Genomic DNA, 20,582 nt, shown 5'->3' with positions numbered 1-20,582 from the left:
AGACTGTTGGCCACTCAGTAGGAGTCTGGGGGAGAGGCCCAGCTCCAGGAAGCTTGGCCATAGGAACCCTTGTGGGAGCCTTCCTGGATTCTGTCTCTCGACAGTCATACCGAGTGTCCCCACCTGTATGTTCTTGCTCTGTGCACTGTTTCAACTCTTGTCTCTTCCCCTCTGGGCTGCTGGTATCTTAGTTGGGCTTTTATTGTTGTGAAGAGACGCCAAGGCCAAGGCAACTCTCTTATAAAGGCAAATATAATTGAGGCGGGCTTGCAGGTTCAGAGGTTCAGTCCATTATCATGGCAGGAAGCATGTCAGCATCCAGGCTGACATCTTGCTATTGAAGTTGAGAGTTCTATATCTTGATCATCAGCCATGAGGAGACTGTCTCCCACAGGTAGTCAGCAGGAAGGTCTCTTTTGCCCTGGGTGGAGCTTAAGCATAGGACCTCAAAGTTCACTTGTACAGTAACACACTTCCCCCAACAAGGACACACCTACTCCAACAAGAACATACCTCCTAATAGTGTCACTTCCCATGCGCCAAGATTGTTCAAACCACCACAGTTTTTGGGTTTGTCCAGCTCACTCTTGCAGTTTGTTCTCCCTGGATAGCCACGTTCCGCATTCCCATGGGGCCCTGGGTAGTTACTCCATCCTGTTCGTGGACACTTGGGCTAAAACACACAGGCATTCCATCTCGGATGCTCAGCCTTAAGAAGCATAAGATGCACTCCACATCACCCCAATCTGCATCCCGTTTCTTGGATGTTTTCCTCTCTTCTCTGAAAGTTGAGAAGATGATTCTCCTCCCTCCCCATCACAGTGTCTCTACCCCTCCTTCAAGCACTGTTTTCCTGCTGGGCCTGTGTTTCCTGCCTGGAACCTGCTGTACATCCCCGTGTGCAAGCAAGGTAAACACAATGTTTCCATTTCATGAGCCTCGGAGCATCTAGTGTTAGAGCTCCAAAATCAAGTCCACCAGAGAGTTTAAAACACTGTTCTCATAATGTTCTGTGAGGCCCCTGCACCGTGTTCTCTGTTACCGTTCATTGTAGTCTTTTTCTCTGATAGTTGTTTCATTATTGATAAGCATTAAATGTTTTGCTGTACTGTAAAACGGAAGCCATTCTGTGTTTAGGGTCACTGCTCCCACTTCCTTTAATAAGAACTTAACACCAGGCTTTGAGCACAGTCCACCTTTAATGACTCCACAGTGATGGTCAAGTTAGCTTGTTGGTCTTTAACATTCTCATGATATCAGAAGCCCACCTGTGCTTGCTCCCATATGTCCAAGGGAAACCCAGAATACAACTCTCTGAGGGATAATCGCTCTTTCCTTCTGACTCTGTGATCTGAGGCATGGAGTCATAATCCTGAGTTGTCAACAGGTGTCTAGGCTTCTGGTTCGTAAAACAGGTGCCCACACTGGGAAAAGAACGCTTCATGAGAGTCTAGATGAACCCTGGGTCTTCAGCCACTATGCCCATGTTCACCCACCGTGGTGGGTCTCAGTTTCATCTGTGATATGGGATAGGGGTGGGGCAACAAACTTTCCCAGGTCTCTCAGCTAAGCTCCATCTTCACTCTGTGTTTCCCGCCTGTCATATCCTCCACCACTCTCTGTTGCCATGATGTCCTGCTCAAGCCCTGGGTCCAAGCTGTACTAAGCACTCCCAAACCTCTAACCCAAATAACACCTTCCTACTTAAGTTGTTTTGGTCACAGTGACTTAAAGAGTTACAAATACAGCTTCTTGTGCATAATATTGACAGCTCCTCCTAGGAAGCTAAGTGCTTTCCCACATTGGAGCTTGGTAGAACGGATTGTTTTTCAAGTAGTCTTCCTTTTGACTAACGTTTTTTAAAGGTTCCGCATATGATTTTTTTAAAATAAAACCTACATTTATTTATTTATTTATTTATTTATTTATAGTGTGTGTGAATTATGATAAGGAGTGGGCTGAGGTGCCACAGTACACAAATGGCAAGTGTGCAAATGTGAGATGTCAGTGTCAATAAGTGTGTAAGTGTCAGAAGACAACCTCAGTTCTTTCTTCCATCATGTGGTTCTCAGGAATCCAACTCGGTCATCAGGCTTGGCTGCAAGCACCTTTCCACCCTGAGACATCCCGCTGGCCCTTCACAAGTGACTTTTGCCAGAATGTGCAAGCTACAAGTAGCAAAATAGCAAAACTATATGGAGATAGGAGATTAGGTCAAGAGAGTTAAGTGTGAAAAAATGCTTGGTATTTTCAACGAAGGTGCTGGGGGAAGTGACAGTTACTAAAGCAGGATGTTTTATGAGAACTATAAAGGACTGGTGATTGGAATGAGCTAATTAAATTGACCTTTATGATTTCTCCCCTTTTGGAGGCTCCACTAAGCCTGGACCTCCCACTGTGGAAGTAAACACCCTCGGTGCCCACCATTAGAGGAGGAGGGTGGGAAGGAGGGCACTGTTAATCCTTTTCTGAAAGCGGAAGGACAGTAAATTTCCAATTATAAATACGGGAAGACCATCGCAGGGGAACTTCCCTCATTAGCTTGCTTTATTTCCTGTCGAGGGCTGCCAGAACACCAGAGCCTCAAACACAGCTGCTGAGGCTTGAGACAGGATATCAGATGTCACAAGACATATCTATGGAAAAGGGAACTTAAGTACCAACTTGTATGATTGGGTTTAAAAGGGACGTCGTTTTATCTGCCCATCACCATAGCTTTGTCTTAGAACCGCAGCTTTCATCCAGATAGACATTTTACCCTCAGCTACCCAGAAAGCCAGAGTCAGCCTTAGAAGCAACATCTGCTGCCTGTGACTTGTCCCCCACAGTTACAGCTCAGCACTGGAATGAGCAGAGGTCACTTGTGTCTCCGTCCTCAGCCTGGGTCAGCCTGGGGTCTGTAGCTTTCACAGCTGTGCCGCCCATGGCCTCGTGCAGTGATACCTGTGTTTCTGGGCCATTGGATAAAAATGTGTGGGCCAACTGCAGCACCTTTTAACTGTGAAATGTCCAGATCAGGCAAATGTACCACAACAAGAAACCCTCAGAAGGGGACAGAGAAAGGGAATCGGAACAGAAATGTAGACAGGTTGCTAAAAATGCTGTAAAAAGGACAGGACAGTAGCTGCACGGCTTTGCAAACTCACGAAACCTTCTGAGTTGGACGCTTTAGGTGAGTGGTATGGTCTGTGAGTGGTTTCTAAGTAAAGCCACCGAAAAGGAATGTTTAGAAATTGGCAGGGCAGCTCTGTGGATAAGGGCACGTGGTGCCAATCCTGATGATCTAAGTTTAATTTCCAAAACCCACATGATAGACAAGAACAGTTACCACACAGGGCCATACACATATGCGCACAAGTGAGTGTATGTTTACTTAAAAAGTAAGAGAATGTCTAGGGGCACAGGAGATGTGCCTCAGTAGGTGTAGTGTTTACCGTGAAAGAACGAAGACCTGAGTTTTGATTTCAGGCAGCCACATAAAACAACATACTTCAGTAATCCAGATGCTGGAGAGGAAGAGGCAGGAGGGTGCTGGGGGCTTGGATAGCTAGCCAGCCAGCCTAGCCAAACTGGTGAGCCTCAGGTTCAGTGAAAGACCAAGACACCTGGCATCAACTTCCGTCTTACATACATGTACACACACACATTCACATGTATCCATGCATATACATTACACACAGATAAAATTCATTTATTTTTAGAAAAGAAATTCAGAGTTTAAAATTAGTTTATACTTAATGTGAGACTTTTTATCAATATTGATTTTGTCTGCTTTTTTCTTGGAACAAGTTAGAACATTATATCTACTTAGGACAACTTTTAAAGACTGATAGTTTATGATATGAAATTACCAAATGTAAAGAAGGAAAGCTATAGCCAATGAATATAGCATATTTTGTAGTTTGTGTACATTTATCATTAGTTTTTCTGTTTCATAAACTAAGAGGAAATCGTTGGCCATTTCCCAAATCTCTGGGAATTAACAACACCAATTTATCCTGATTAATAATTATAAAAGGAAGCCGGAGACCGGTCAGTCCAGCTGTGTTTCTCTGCAAATAAATGGGTCTGGTGGGAGTAGGGGCATTGCTGTTGGGCTGTGATTTGTACTGAGTTGTTTTTATTGCAGACCCTTTTGTCCTGCCCCGTGTTGCCCTGACTCCCATCTGTAGCCTTTAGTTTGAGAAGATGCTGTGCTGTAAGCACAGAAGGACCTTGGGTGGCCCTGCTGTGTCAGCTTTCCTGGGAGAGGTGGGAATATTTTCTTTTTCCAACAACAAACTGAAGAACCAGTCTGACCCAAGTCTAGCCCAGTAAAACACTGTGTTTATTAGAGCTACCTCAGGAGCATGGATTATCCTGAGACAGCTGCTTCACTGAAAGTCCCATCCCGTGGGTGACAGCTGCCCAAAGCTGCATGGGTGGAGTCCCTTCTTTCTCCTCTTGTCCTTAGCCTTCCCAAGGCTCCGTCCAGCTGGAGCAGGATTAATGACAGCTGGGGGAGGGAACATGTGGCAGAATCTCTGACCACGGTTTAATGACTCTCCCATCCCCTTCCCTCGCAGGAGCATCAACAAGCCCTTCTTGTCAAAGTCTTATTGGGAAGTCCCAGCTGCTCCGATTTAGATGGTAAAGGTCATACTGTGCCCCGAAACATCTCCCCACAGCTGGGGGTTCTCAACTTGAAGCTGCTCCTTTAAGTGGTTTGACTGCTTTGATAAGAACGTCTTGTAGGAAGGGAATATAGAAGATGATCACCTGTCACTTGGAACTGATCCGTGCAGAACGTTAGATTAGAATGTTAATCTTATTTCAGGGTGGATAACTTGTCCAAGCTTTATCTAAAGCTAGGAATTTGAATTTTCAAGGGAGCAGATCTCTCCAAACCTGGGGTGGGTTTCTGTGGGTTGATTTTTGTCTGATACCTTTTCCTGAGGAATCATGAGTGCATAAGAATCCTGAAAAGTAAGTGTTGTAATTTGGGAATGGAGATTATGAGTAAACCAAAAGTGGCGCTTTTCATCCTTGATTGGATCAGATCTGAAAGTTTTGCTTTTGTATCCATTAATTTAAAAGATTTTTAAAAATAGCACTTCTGTTGGCCGTCCTTCTCACCAACGTGCCTACTCCGTTTCCGAGGTCACTATTGTGGAGGATAAGCTACAGCGTGCCTTCCCAAAGCAGAGAGATGCAGTCCTTTCTTGATCTTTTCTCCTAGCAAAGCCTATGCTCTTCTAAGCAAAGAAAGTAGAGCAGGTGGAGCTCAGTGGTAGGAGAATTAAAATTCTCCAACAGTCCTCGGCTCATTTGAGTTAAGATGTACATGATAAAGTGACCAGAAACACGTGAAGAGGTCCTAGGTAGGCATGACCTGCAGCCCACAGGACTCCTGGGAAACACTAGAGCCTGTGCATTCTCCAGCTGCATCTTCACACTGTAAACTAACTCTCAAAGCCTATGCATCCTCCAGCAGCATCTTCATACTATAACTCCTATAACATAACTCCCAGGAGCAGCACTAGGCACTCTGCTCCTCATACTGTACCCCAGACACACAAGTGCCTCAGCTCTTGCCTGGAGAGAAGATGGCTCCTGTCCCTGCCCGTGAGGGTGCTGCCTTTGAATGAACCAAGGCTTCCTCCTCAGGTTAATAAAAGCCTACATAAAGTAGACTGGCTGCTTTAATACCATGGCTATTATCGATATTTTCCACACACTTAACTCAGCAAAATTGAAAACATAGGAACAAGTTTGATTTTTTTTTGCCAGCTGACTCACACTCTAAATTGATATCAGAAGGTGTTTGTCACCATGGAAAAATCAATATGAGCTGTCCTATTGAATATGCCTGCCACACTTTAGAGCCTGAGGCCTTGTGGGTGCTGGAGTAACTGGGTGTGCACCTAAGAACTTAGATGGGCTTTCACTGGCATCCTCTAGGTCTGTTTTCTTATCTCCAAGTTGAGGGTGTTGGGATAATCTTTGAAGCTGCTTCCAACTCTGATGTGAGATGGGCCCCTTGCAGCACCTATAGCCCCTTGGTCTCCCTCCAGTCCAAGAAATCCTATACAGTGTTGGGATTCTTGTTTCCTTTGCAATAGAACAAGGACCCTCAGATCTTCCATATTCTGTTTCATGAGATCACAGGCTTTGAACAGTTCTTCCCTTAATGCCAGTGCTTGCTCTTGCTGGGGCTGTCCTGAACACATCTGGCATCTGTGAAGTATAAGTTTTATGTAGACCTTTGAATTATTGTCATCTTTTTAATCTTGGCCTAGATGTCCTAAACTGTCACTATATACTTCCAAGACTACGATGGCCTTCCAGTCTCCTGACTAGAATCTCCTTGGAAGACATGCTCTGTGTTCTAAGACCCACACCTCCAGCCTTTGCTTAAGCAAAGAGCCATGTCTTTAGAGGAAATTGTATTTTGGCTCCGGATGGACTTTTGTTTTGTTTTGTCTGTGTGTGTGTGTGTGTGTGTGTGTGTGTGGTGTGTGCATGCCTGTGTATAGGCATATTTAGAGATGTCTGGGTACATGTGTATGGGGGTTCATGTGTAGGGGGAAGCTAGAGCTTAATGTCTGCTGTCTTCCTCAATTGCTTTTTGCTTTAATTACTGAAGCATGCATGAGGCCTTGGGCTCTAGAGTATGGCAGGCATTTCAGTAGGATCGTTCATATTGATTTTTCCATGGTGACAAACACCTTCTAAGGTCTCTGGCTGAAGCCAGCCAGTCGGCTTTCTGCACAAGTATTTTCCCACCCCTCTACCCCTGCCTCTGCCTCTGAGCACTGGGGTTATAGGCAGGCCAGTTCCCATACTCAGTTTGTGCAGCGAGTGTTTGATCTGTTGTCTTGTCTTACTACCCTTCATTTTACAGACCAGAAGTTGAATCTCAAAGAAGCCAAATGACATATGCAAAGGCCAAGGAATGCCAGGTGGTGTAGGAATGGCAGGTGGAGGTGTAGAGATGTCAGGTGGTGGTATAGGAATGGCAGGTGGTGGTGTAGGGATCGCAGATGATACAGTAATGGCAGGTGGTACAGTAATGGCAGGTGGTGGTGTAGGGATGGCAGGTGGTGTAGGAATGGCAGGTGGTGGTGTAGGGATGGCAGGTGGTGTAGGAATGGCAGGTGGTGTAGGAATGGCAGGTGGTGTAGGAATGGCAGGTGGTGTAGGGATGGCAGGTGGTGTAGGGATGGCAGGTGGTGTAGGAATGGCAGGTGGTGTAGGAATGGCAGGTGGTGGTGTAGGGATGGCAGGTGTTGTAGGAATGGCAGGTGTTGTAGGAATGGAAGGTGGTATGAATGAGAGAACATTCTGGATACCTGACCCTCACCTTCAGCGTTACACTGCATTGGACAGAAATTCAAATAAATTTATGTTTTTTAAAGCTTTATTTTTATTTGTACAAGTGTTTGTCTGAATGTATCTCTGTGCACCAAATTTGTCCAATGTCTCCGGAACCAGAGAGTGTGTTGGGTCCCCTGGGACTGGAGTTAGACATAGCTGTGAGCTACCGTGTAGGTTCTGGGAATCGGAGCAGGTTCTCTGGAAGACCAGCCGGCGACCTTAATTGCTGAGCCATCTCTCCAGCCCATGTTTATCTCATTACAAAGGCTGTAAAGGAGCTGCAGTTATGTTTTGTAATGACCAGTGATTATTCTTGACTGTCAGTAACCCTGTTCGGCTTCCCCAGGGGAAGTTGAAGGCAGGAACCTGAGACACGCATTACCTGCCTCCACTGTCCTTCAGTTTTGTTTTGGCTTTTTGTTTGTTTTGTTTTTTGCTTTCAAGTAAGGAAAATGATGCACCTCATGGCAATGCCATGGGTAAATACAAAATAATGAGTCAGACTTCTGTGAGGCTTGCCGTCACCCCAAAGTTCAGGCACTTTGTACAGTTGCACTACCTTCCTTCATTTTCCAGTTGTCTGTTGGATAAGACTTTTACTAAATATGATTAGTACTTCTATGTTAATTCTATAGGCACAGTCTTAAGTTTTGGCCAGGTATCCCCAAATTCACCAAATGCTTGGAAACTGAACCTTAAGGAACCGTTCTCATACATAGCCTGCAAGTTGGGAACACTCCTAGCATTACTAGAGAAGTGAGCTGAGGCAGAACCAGGATTAGAACATACACCATCTGTGTGTGTATGCCAAGGTCAAGACATGGCCAGTATCTCACACAAAGAATGCAGTAAGGAACTTCCATGTCTTTGAAGCTGAAGGGAAAGGAAGAGACTCCTGCATGAGGCAGACCCCAAGCTAAATTCTTAGACTATTTATTAGTGCAGGCTCCACACTTGTAAACACAGGCAGCCTCATCCCTGCTCGGGGTTGTTCATTAACTACTGTGGTGCCGGTTTGAGTTCAGCTTCCCATTTTAACTGAACTGAGAGTTGGAGGGAACTGGATGAACAGGGTGTCAGTGCAAGTGTGCATTACTGGGCACTAAGTAGGTCTTCGTGTACTGCAGCTATTCACGTTACAACCACCACCGGAGACCCTCGGTTGTCACGGTGGTCCATATACCAGCTCCACCAGTATCATCTACTTCCCAGAATGCCTCGGCAGCAGCCCTATTGGGTCAGAACCTGCTGCTCCATGTTGGCTGTCCAGTGAGCGTGAGCAGCATTGACTACTCAGCTTCTCCCACACTGGCTCCTGGGAGGATGCGTTACTTTTCTTGAGCTATGAAACTTGAGATGGCTGGTTTTGTCAGTTTAGTGGGTTGAAAGCTGCCTAGGAGTGAGTGTCACTTCTGGGTGAATGTGAGGGAGTATGTGGGGCTGAGGAGAGTGGACAGCACCATTGAATGGCCTTGTAGCCCAGGTGGAACACAATTTGGACTAAGCCGGAGGTGTGCCCACATATCCACACATACTCCCTGATCTGATGTTGTATGAACAGCCATGCTTCTCACATGTTCCTGCCACAGTGTTTTGTAAAGTCCTCAGGCCAAGTAGCCATGAGCTGAACCTACTGAAATCATGAGACAAAAAGTTGTGTGTGTATGACCTCTGGGCGAGTCCAAGTGTCCTTCCTATCCCTGCCCCCAGTTGTCCTGTATTGTCACTTCCTTTGTCTGTCAGAATTGATGGTCCTTGCTTTGATTTTATGTCTGAATATAATTTGTAGTATTAGTGGCATTTATAGTTCTTATTTATTTGCAGTAAATACCCTTTTGCATATTAATGTTTGGGAGGGGAAAATAAGACCATTAGCAATATATAATAATAATTTTTGGCTGGCATTTGTCCATAAAAAGGACATTCATGTTGATTTTTCTTCCTTTTTGTTCTGAGCGGGAAATGGTAAAAGAGGCTTTTTTTTTTAAAGCTTTATTTATTTCATATATGTGAGTACACTAATGCTGTCTTCAGACACACCAGAAGAGTGCATCAGATCCCGTTACAGATGGTCATGAGCCACCATGTGGTTGCTGGGAATTGAACTCAGGACCTCTGGAAGAACAGTCAGTGCTCTTAACCGCTGAGCCATTTCTCCAGCCCCCCCCCCCTTTTTTTAAAGCAAAGAAATAATTAACTGAGAATTAAACTCTTGCTAATGTCACCATTTTCATCTTGAAAATCCTTTCATTCTGCTTTATCTACCTGATGAATTTCAGTTGTCTTAAGAATGATTTAACACTGCCAAATCTTGATACTTAAAGTCCTGCTGGAATCACACTGGTTTTTTTTTTTTTTTTTTCATCTCGAGTTTTCTAATTACTAAATCTGCTTTTCTTAGCTTAATTGGCAGTCTTGCCTCTGTGCTTGGCAGGTGTGCTTGCTTACATTGGAGCTGAGATGCACTCTCTCAGGATGTAATTTTCCAGTGCCATGATGCCAGATGCATCCTGGGAAATCAAGATAAGCTGGTGGGCCATTTCCCTCAAGCTTCTGCCCTGCTGTGGGCTGAGTCTACCCTGGCTGTCTCAGCCCTGCTGTATTTCACCTGGAAATGAGGAAATTACAAAGTGACGAGAATCTGCTAAGCAGAGTCCCTTCAACTGAAAATCCCTGATATCACCCGACTCTCCAAAGTCACCTGTGTTTCCTGAAACTGGCTTAGTCCACGGGTTCTTGTGGGTGCTTTGTTTAGAGAAGAAATTGAAGGGGGAAGGTGACTTTGCCTTTGAATCCCCATACACATGGGCCAGCAAACAAGGCCTGGAAGGGGATGATGTCATTACTCGTGGGTACAATTAGCTATGATGAAGCCCAGACTTCCTCAGACGTGGGAGTTCGCTAATACCGTTAGTCTCTGACCAGTATAGAGAGAGTCATGCAGGCAGGGGGATTTTCTAGACAACTCTAAGAAAGAAGAGAGACGCTGGTGGGAGTGAGAAGACTTGTAGGGCTCTACACTAGCTGTAGTGTAGACATCCTGACCCAAACTCTTGGGTACGTCGTACTGCAGAGTCACTGCAGAGACCCCACTCCTCATCCACCGTCAGCAGTGCCTGACAGTTACTGCAGAGGAGTGGAAGATGGACTAAGTCAGAGGCTTCTAATGTGGTGTTGTAGAACACACTTTTCCACACTCCTCTTCCTCCACAGGCCGTGACTGAGTCTTTAAATACTTTCCTAGCTTAGCAGTTGAGAACTAGGTTCTGGCCCAGCCATACAAGCTGAAATTCTGATTCCTTCTTGACTGGCTATATGAACTTTATTCTGTCACGACCTCTCAACTCATCTTGTCATCTATGAAATGGCATGACAGCGAGGGCAGCACCACGTAGAATCTTACCAGAGTGCACAGAATCCTGGTGGCCTGCACTGTAGATAGATGCTCAGTGACTGTGAAGTGTCCTTTTGTGACTAAAACCTTATCCTGGTCAGAAGAAAAATGTGAGCTCTTGTCCAACTCTGAAAAGAACAAGGCAAATAAATAACTCTTTACAATTCTAGATGTGAGCCTGCTTGTTTATTTGTTTGCTTGGAGACAAGATCTTAGCATGTAACCATGGATAGCCTAAAACATGCTATATAGCCCAGGCTGGCCTGTGTAGGTTTGGTCTACATAGAATTCTAGGCTAACCTCGAGTAGGGTGAGGTTGTACATTCCTTTTTCCAAGCTGAGGCTGAGGCAAGTGGGTCTCTGTGGACTCAGGGCCAGCCTGGTATACTTAGAGAGTTCTAGGACAGCTAGGGCTACATAGGACCTTTATCAAAACAAAAGACCAAAGAGGATAGTGTAGAACTCACTGCCACCCTCCTGATTGCTCTGCACCAGTGCCCCTGGCACATCCTCCTCTAAGAACATTAAAATCAGTTTTTACCCAGCTGTTTTCATTTTGTTTAGGAGTCTTGCAAGCGGATTATTGAGAATTGTGAAATATTGCCAGCCATTACCAGTTTATTCCAAATGCAAATGCTCTTGCTATGATGAAAAATGATCCAAACCCCAAAGCCACACTTTAACCAGTTCTCTTCCCTTCTCCCTCCTCATCCCACCGGGAAGAATTCCTTGACCAGAAGTGCACCCCTTCCCAATGACTCCCAGGCTCGCAGCGGGGCTCGGTTTCACACGTCTTATGATAAAAGATACGTCATCAAGACCATTACCAGTGAGGACGTGGCAGAGATGCACAACATCCTGAAGAAGTACCACCAGGTAACTTCCCTACCTTATAGACTCTTGGAGCAGGTTTATCTTCATGCCAGGGTGTCTTCAAGGCCAACACTCTGACCTGTGCTTGGCCAATGTAACAAGACCACATCTGACATGAAGATCCTCCAGCCTCGGGTTCCAGAGTGATTGTGGCCCAATTACTGGCCCTTAACATAAGAATGCTATGTCCCATTTACATAATAGTCATCTAAATTATTTAAAATAAATTTAATCTAATTATGCTTCCAGTAATCCCCATTCTGGTTGTAAAAATCGCTTCGATAAGGATCTGGCATCTTTCCAGAAGATTCCTTCTGTGCCAGAAATTAGATGTTAACCCCAAGTCTGTATCTGTTTACACTACCGAATCCTGTGCTGTTCTCACTCTCTGACCCTTCCAGGACTCATCCGTGCCCAGTCAGACCTTGTAGAAAATTCTTTGTTTTAGGGAATTTTGTGTCACTTTCTGCCCCATTTGATCCCCAACTATTACTACTTTGTAATCTCCTGGGGAGATGCCCTTGGGAGCTGCTTTCTCTTTCCTGAGTTAAATGCCAGCATAGTTTTGCATGCTGGAGCACAGATCCACAGGTCCAACTGGATCAGTAGAAGTCGTCTCCCTATGAAATAGCAAGAATACCAGATGCAGAAGCAAGATAGTCCTCGACTTAGATCCCAGCCCAGTCACCTGTGGACTGTGTGGCTTCTGGATTTTGAGACCTGTCTCCTCACTGTTTTTTTTTTTTTTTTTTTCTGTCTCCTCACTTATACAATGAACGCATCAATACTTCCCAAGTCCTGAGAATTCAGTGAGACAACACAAAGCATCTGACATACACTCTGTGCTCAGCATATGACAAGTGTTAGCACCGGTGCTTGTCATGCGACTGTAAAGTTGAATGCCTGTCATGTTACCATAGCTAATAAGTCATAATATAATATATAATATAATATAAGTCAATAATATAATAATGTCATGTGACTGTAAAGTTGAACGCCTGTTATGCCACCATAACTAATAAGTCTCATTATAATATATAAGTCAATAATATAGTATATGTCGTGTAACTGCAAAGTTGAATACCTGTCATGTTGCCATAACTATAATAATATAACTCATCCTGAGAAATTGAGCTCTTGTTGCACAAATGTCACTGCTTATGCAGACATTTTAGTAATTGTCCTCAAATGAGGTATTTATAACACATGTATGCACATGCACAAGTATGTATGCATACACTCATGTGCACACACACTTTGTCGCTTTCAGAGTCTGTCTCAGTCTGCTTGGTTGTATTAACAAAACACAAATGAGTGGTTTAGATGGCAAACATGTTTTGTTTGCAGTTCTAGAGGCTGGGAATTTTAGATCAGGGAACCAATGTGGTAGAAATCCAGAGAGGTCTCTGCTCCTGCCTGTGTACTTAGTGTCTCCTCGCTTAGGGGAGATGGAAAAAATTCTATGCTACTTCCTGCTAAGTGCAGGAATCACATCAGATCCACAGAATCATTTACCACACACTGGTGATAAGGCTTTAAATGTTTTATTCGTGTGTGTGTGTGTGTGTGTGTGCGTGAGTGTGCATGCGCGTGTGGATGCTAACTAAGTAGGTCTGGCTGCCTATGGAGCCCAGAAAGAACATCAGAGCCTGAAGCTGGAGTTGCAGGGTGTTGAGCTGCCTGACTACAGGTGCTTGCTAGGTGCCAATCTGCTCTTCTGGAAGAGCAGCAAGTACTCTTAACAATTAAGCCATTATTCTAGCCTGTGATTAAGATTTAAAACTATGCATGTTGAGGGAACACAAATAGTCTAGATTTTTGCTTTGCTTTTTACTTAAATAGCTTTAAATTCCCCCTCAGCCGTACTTACTATCACAGAGAATGTTCAAAGTAAAGCTTTGTGAGCCCTGACTGCATCAGATTAGGATTCACAAAGGTTACGTCACATCTGCCACATATCAGCCTCTCCTACCGTGTTCTCTGAAGACAGCTCTCTGTATCTGTGAGCTCTGATGGCTTATTTAACGTGTTACTTTTGGTCATGCTCTACTCCCTAATGTGGCAGGTTGTTTCTTGGCAATAACTATTCTTCCAGTCTTTGCAAATGTGATGAACCAAATTTCACTTAGAGTGAGGTCTATAAAAGCCTTCACATTGTGTTCTGTCTCTGGAAGCCTGTGACTGCCTCTAATGTGCTTTCTGAAGGCATCAGTCTACCTTTAAATTCATTTAACATCTAATACATCTTTGATAATGGCTATGGCTTTCGAAATTTGTTCTGCCATGCTTATGCTATTGCCCGTTATAAAACAACTTTTGAAGTGCCCAGCTAATCCCTGTGAAAGCAAATGCATTGGCTCTGAAGCACCTGAGTTCCAGCCCAGGCTTCAAGCCCCTCACAGTTTCATATGCTCCCCTATCTGGAATAGGATATCACACACATGCATCTCTTTATGCTTTGGCTTGTTCTGGAACTGCTCAAAGCAAATTGGCTTTTCCTGACAAGTGAGAATATATTCTTCAAATAAACAGCAAGGATGCCTTTCTTTTGAAATGGGACATATGGCTCAGGTGTCCAGTTCTTGCCGAGCCTAGGCTCAGAGTGAATCTTTCAACTTTACAGAAATCACAGTTGGAGGTGTTTTCTGGTTATTTGGTATGATAAAAGATCCCAGCCAGCAGCAACTTAAGGAAAAGGCTTGTCTTTTAGTTCCAGGTTATAGTCTACCCCTGAGAAGAGGTCAAGACAGGGACTCAGGGTAGTTAGTCACATAATATCCAGTCAAAACGGGAGAGAAATAAATGCACCCCTGGAACTTGCTCATCCGGTCGGCTCTTTTCATATTTCTGTAGTTTAGGGCCTCTTGCCTAGGGATGGTCCTACCCGCAGTGTGCTAGGTCAATTAACAGTCAAGGCAGTTCCCCCACAGAGATGTCCATAGACCAGTCTCGTAAAATTCTCTTTCCAGGTGACGTTAGATTATGTTGAGTTGACCATAAGACTAACCAGCACAAGGTGTTTTCTGGGGGTATTTGCTGCGATGACACACAATTCAGACATATCCCCAGTATTATGTAATCACATTGGGCTTCAGGACAGTTGCTGACACACTTCAAGATCACTCACAGTACTGAGGTTTCTTTTGACTCCACTGCTAAAATACAAAACTTTTTTTTTTTTTTTGGTATGGTCTTCATTCAGAAAAGTCACATTTAGCCAACATCTGGGTTTTTCTCCCATCTTAGAAAGTGATACTTTAGAGATACTGTAAGGCATCTCATGACTGAGAACCACCAGTCTTAATCCAGTTTACTTAAAGGACACTAAATTGGAATCAGATGATGTAGAGCCTAGCTGGTTATGAACTGGCTGTTTAATCTGATCTGTGAGCTCAAATTTCCCATCTCTGTTCCATTTCATTAACTCATCCAGCTAGGCATTGACCCATGACCATGTTCCAGAAAAGATTTGAATTCACCTTCAGAGAAGTAAAGGTAAGACAAATTCAAAAAGCAAAAAAGGGCAGAGAGTGTGGATAAAAAGGAAAGCATCTAATTGCAACTTAAAATAAGCCTGAAACTTGTTGATCAGTCTTCGAAGCATTTTAGAACACTTGCCATCTGGAGTTCTGTCAGTTTGAGCTTAGCTGCCTGGTAGTTAAGGGGCACCCTGAGTAAGTCATCTGTGTAGCTATCTGAACATAGTTAAGCCTGTTGCTTTCTTAGAGTAGAGTAGAGTAGAGTAGAGTAGAGTAGAGTAGAGCTGCCCTTGATATGGGATACGAGGGAGTTGTTTTGTAAGACACATGACCCTTAAACAGCATCTTTACAGAGGCACAGTATACACAGGGATATCACAGATCAAAAACTCAGGTGACAGCAGATGCTGGAGATCTGGAGAAAGAGGAACACTCCTCCATTGCTGGTGGGATTGCATGCTGATACAACAACTCTGGAATTCAGTCTGGCGGTTCCTCAGAAAATTAGACATAGTAATACCGAAATATCCAACAATTCCTTTCCTGGGCATATAGCCAGAAGATGTTCCAACTTATAAGAAGGACACATGCTCCACTATGATCATAGCAGCCTTATTTATAATAGTCATAAGCTAGAAAGAACCCAGATGTCCCTCAGCACAGGAATGGATACAGAAAATGTGGTACATTTACACAGTGGAGTACTACTCAGCTATTAAAAAGAATGAATTTATGAAATTCCTAGGCAAATGGATGGACCTGGAGGGTATCATCCTGAGTGAGGTAACCCAATCCCAAAAGAACGCACATGATATGCACTCACTGATAAGCAGATATTAGCCCAGAAACTTAGAATATTTAAGATACAATTTGCAAAACACAAGAATCTCAAGAAGAAGGAAGACCAAAGTGTGGGTTCTTCGTTCCTTCTTAGAATGGGGAACAAAATACCCATGGAAGGAGTTACAGAGACAAAGATCGGAGCTGAGAGGGAAGGAAGGAGCATTAAGTACTGTTCTTATCCTTAATTTCTTAGATCCCATTTTTGAAATTGTGTGCTGTTTGGTCATTGACTCCTTTAGTCCACTAGGGGGGGTGGTTCCAGTAGTGGGTGATGCTGATGCAAACTGAGAGGTTTTAACCTTCAGTTCTTCTCGGTTCCATTGTTGTCCTTATCCTGCTGAGAGTCCACTCTGCTCAACTAACTGAATCTTCTCTTTGATTTTTCTCTTTTGTATATTTGGGTAAAAGATACTTTGTAAATATGCTTTTGTTCAACTCTCTGTTGACTCTGACACTCTCAGGTCTTACAAATGATGGTTAATTATCACCTGTTTTTGCTAAGCAGTGTCAGAAGAGTATGTAAAAATGAGGCTGGGGAGGTAGTGCAGGGGTGGAACATTTAACAGCTTTTTTTTTAAATTAGGTATTTTCTTCATTTACATTTCAAATGCTATTCCAAAAGTCCCCCACACCCTCCTCCTCCACTCCCCTACCCACCCACTCCCACTTCTTGGCCCTGGCATTCCCTCATACTGAGGCATATAAAGTTTGCAAGACCAAGGGGCCTCTCTTCCCAATAATGGCCAACTAGGCCATCTTCAGCTACATATGCAGCTAGAGACACAAGCTCGGGGGGGGGGGGGGGGGGTTCTGGTTAGTTCATATCGTTGTTCCACTTATAGGGTTGCAGACCCCTTTAGCTTCTAGGGTACTTTCTCTAGCTCCTCCACTGGGCGACCTGTGATCCATCCAATAGCTGACTTTGAGCATCCACTTCTGTGTTTGCTAGGCCCTGGCATAGCCTCACAAGAGACAGCTATATCAGGGTCCTTTCAGCAAAATCTTGCTAGTGTATGCAATGATGTCAGCGTTTGGAGGCTGATTATGGGATGGATCCCCGGGTATGGCAGTCTCTAGATGGTCCATCCTTTCATCTCAACTCGAAACTTTGGCTCTGTAACTCCTTCCATGGGTGTTTTGTTCCCAATTCTAAGAAGGGGCAAACTGTCCACACTTTGATCTTCGTTCTTCTTAAGTTTCATGTGTTTTGCAAATTGTATCTTATATCTTGGGTATTCTAAGTTTCTGGGCTAATATCCATTTTTCAGTGAGTACATATCATGTGAGTTCTTTTGTGATTGGGTTACCTCACTCAGGATGATGCCCTCCAGGTCCATCCATTTGCCTAGAAATTTCATAAATTTCACTCTTTTTAATAGCTGAGTAGTAGTCCATTGTGTAAATGTACCACATTTTCTGTATCCATTGCTCTGTTGAGGGGCATCTGGGTTCTTTCCAGCTTCTGGCTATTATAAATAAGGCTGCTATGCAAATAGTGGAGCATGCATCTTTCTTACCAGTTGGAACATCTTCTGGATATATGCCCAGGAGAGGTATTGCAGGATCCTCCAGTAGTTCTATGTCCAATTTTCTGAGGAACTGCCAAACTGATTTTCAGAATGGTTGTACCAGCTTGGAATCCCACCAACAATGGAGGAGTGTTCTTCTTTTTCCACATCCTCGCCAGCATCTGCTGTCACCTGAATTTTTCATCTTAGCCATTCTGACTGGTATGAGGTGGAATCTCAGGGTTGTTTTGATGTGCATTTCCCTGATGATTAAGGATGTTGAACATTTTTTCAGGTGCTTCTCAGCCATTCGGTATTCCTCAGGTGAGAATTCTTTGTTTAGCTCTGAGCCTCATTTTTTAATGGGGTTATTTGATTTTCTGGAGTCTACCTTCTTCAGTTCTTTATATATATTGGATATTAGTCCTCTATATGATTTAGGATTGGTAACGATCCTTTCCCAATCTGTTGGTGGCCTTTTGGTCTTATTGACAGTGTCTTTTGCTTTACAGAAGCTTTGCAATTTTATGAGGTCCCATTTGTCGATTCTCGATCTTACAGCACAAGCCATTGCTGTTCTATTCAGGAATTTTTCTCCTGTGCCCATATCTTCGAGGCTTTTCCCCACTTTCTCCTCTATAAGTTTCACTGTCTCTGGTTTTATATGGAGTTCCTTGATCCACTTAGATTTGACCTTAGTACAAGGAGATAGGGATGGATCAATTCGCATTCTTCTACATGATAACCGCCAGTTGTGCCAGCACCATTTGTTGAAAATGCTGTCTTTTTCCCACAGGATGGTTTTAGCTCCCTTGTCAAAGATCAAGTGACCATAGGAGTGTGGGTTCATCTCTGGGTCTTCAATTCTGTTCCATTGGTCTACTTGTCTGTCGCTATACCAGTACCATGCAGTTTTTATCACAATTGCTCTGTAGTACAGCTTTAGGTCAGGCATGGTGATTCCACCAGAGGTTCTTTTATCATTGAGAAGAGTTTTTGCTATCCTAGCTTTTTTTGTTATTCCGTGTGAATTTGCAAATTGTCCTAATTCATTGAAGAATTGAGTTGGAATTTTGATTGGGATTGCATTGAATCTGTAGATTGCTTTGGGCAAGATAGCCATTTTTACTATATTGATCCTGCCAATCCATATGCATGGGAGATCTTTTCATTTTCTTAGATCTTTAATTTCTTTCTTCAGAGACATGAATTTCTTATCATACAGATATTTCACTTCCTTAGTTAGAGTCACGCCAAGGTATTTTATATTATTTGTGACTATTGTGAAGGGTGTTGTTTCCCTAATTTCTTTCTCAGCCTTTTTATCCATTATGTAGAGAAAGGCCATTGACTTGTTTGAGTTAATTTTATATCCAGCTACTTCAGTGAAGCTGTTTTTCAGGTTTAGGAGTCCTCTGGTGGAATTTTTAGGGTCACTTATATATACTATCATATCATCTGCAAAAAGTGATATTTTGACTTCTTCCTTTCCAATTTGTATCCCCTTGGTCTCCTTTTGTTGTCGAATTACTCTGGCTAGAACTTCAAGTACTATATAGAATAGGTAGGGAGAAAGTGGGCAGCCTTGTCTAGTCCCTGACTTTAGTGGAATTGCTTCCAGCTTCTCACCATTTACTTTGATGTTGGCTACTAATTTGCTGTAGATTGCTTTTATCATGTTTAGGTATGGGCCTCGAATTCCTGATCTTTCCAAGACATTTATCATGAATGGGTGTTGGATTTTGTCAAATGCTTTCTCTGCATCTAACGAGATGATCATGTGGTTTTTGTCTTTGAGTTTGTTTATATAGTGGATTACGTTGATGGATTTCCGTATATTAAACCATCCTTGCATCCCAGGAATGAAACCTACTTGGTCAGGATGGATGATTGTTTTGATGTGTTCTTGGATTTGGTTAGCGAGAATTTTATTGAGTATTTTTGCATCGATAATCATAAGGGAAATTGGTCTGAAGTTCTCTACTTGGTTGATTTCGCCCCTGAGTTTGATTATTTCCTGCTGTCTACTCCTCTTGGGTGCATTTGCTTCCTTTTGTTCTAGAGCTTTTAGGTGTGTTGTCAAGCTGCTAGCGTGTGCTCTCTCTAGTTTCTTTATGGAGGCACTCAAAGCTATGAGTTTTCCTCTTAGAAATGCTTTCATTGTGTCCCATAAGTTTGGGTATGTTGTGGCTTCATTTTCATTAAAATCTAAAAAGTCTTTAATTTCTTTCTTTATTCCTTCCTTGACCAAGGTATCATTGAGAAGAGTGTTGTTCCGTTTCCACGTGAATGTTGGCTTTCCATTATCTATGTTGTTATTGAAGATCAGCCTTAGTCCATGGTGATCTGATAGGATGCATGGGACAATTTCAATATTTTTGTATCTGTTGAGGCCTGTTTTGTGACCAATTATATGGTCAATTTTGGAGAAGGTACCATGAGGTGCTGAGAAGAATGTATATCCTTTTGGTTTAGGATAAAATGTTCTGTAGATATCTGTTCAATCTATTTGTTTCATAACTTCTGTTAGTTTCACTGTGTCCCTGTTTAGTTTCTGTTTCCATGATCTGTTCATTGGTGAGAGTGGGGTGTTGAAATCTCCCACTATTATTGTGTGAGATGCAATGTGTGCTTTGAACTTTACTAAAGTTTCTTTAATAAATGTGGCTGCCCTTGCATTTGGAGCATAGATATTCAGAATTGAGAGTTCCTCTTGGAAGATTTTACCTTTGATGAGTATGAAGTGTCCCTCCTTGTCTTTTTTGATAACTTTTGGTTGGAAGTCGATTTTATTCAATATTAGAATGGCTACTCCACCTTGTTTCTTCAGGCCATTTGCTTGGAAAATTGTTTTCCAGCCTTTCATTCTGAGGTAGTGTCTGTCTTTTTCCCTGGGATGGGTTTCCTGTAAGCAGCAAAATGTTGGGTCCTGTTTGTGTAGCCAGTCTGTTAGTCTATGTCTTTTTATTGGGGAATTGAGTCCATTGATATTAAGAGATATTAAGGAAAAGTAATTGTTGCTTCCTATTATTTTTGTTGTTAAAGTTGGCATTCTGTTCTTGTGGCTGTCTTCTTTTAGGTTTGTTGAAGGATTACTTTCTTGCTTTTTCTAGGGTGTCGTTTCCATCC

The 20,582-nt window shown here is 43.2% G+C and overlaps 1 protein-coding gene across 8 annotated transcripts in view; it reads left to right on the top strand.

The window, feature by feature from the left end:
* Positions 1 to 20,582, top strand: part of Pip4k2a (phosphatidylinositol-5-phosphate 4-kinase, type II, alpha) — a 156,037-nt gene that overhangs the window by 97,614 nt on the left and 37,841 nt on the right. For 7 of the 8 annotated variants that reach the window (XM_006497396.4, XM_006497394.4, XM_006497397.3 and 4 more), the window contains one exon: positions 11,474 to 11,626. The exons of the other annotated variant lie outside the window; for it this stretch is intronic. In XM_006497396.4, coding sequence (XP_006497459.1) covers positions 11,474 to 11,626 — 153 coding nt within the window. The remainder of the gene's footprint in view (positions 1 to 11,473; positions 11,627 to 20,582) is intronic. 8 annotated transcript variants of the gene reach the window in all.

The sequence above is a fragment of the Mus musculus genome, chromosome 2 (assembly GCF_000001635.26).
Source record: "Mus musculus strain C57BL/6J chromosome 2, GRCm38.p6 C57BL/6J".
NCBI classification, from domain to species: Eukaryota; Metazoa; Chordata; class Mammalia; order Rodentia; family Muridae; genus Mus; species Mus musculus.
This window is presented reverse-complemented; position numbering and strand designations above follow the sequence as displayed.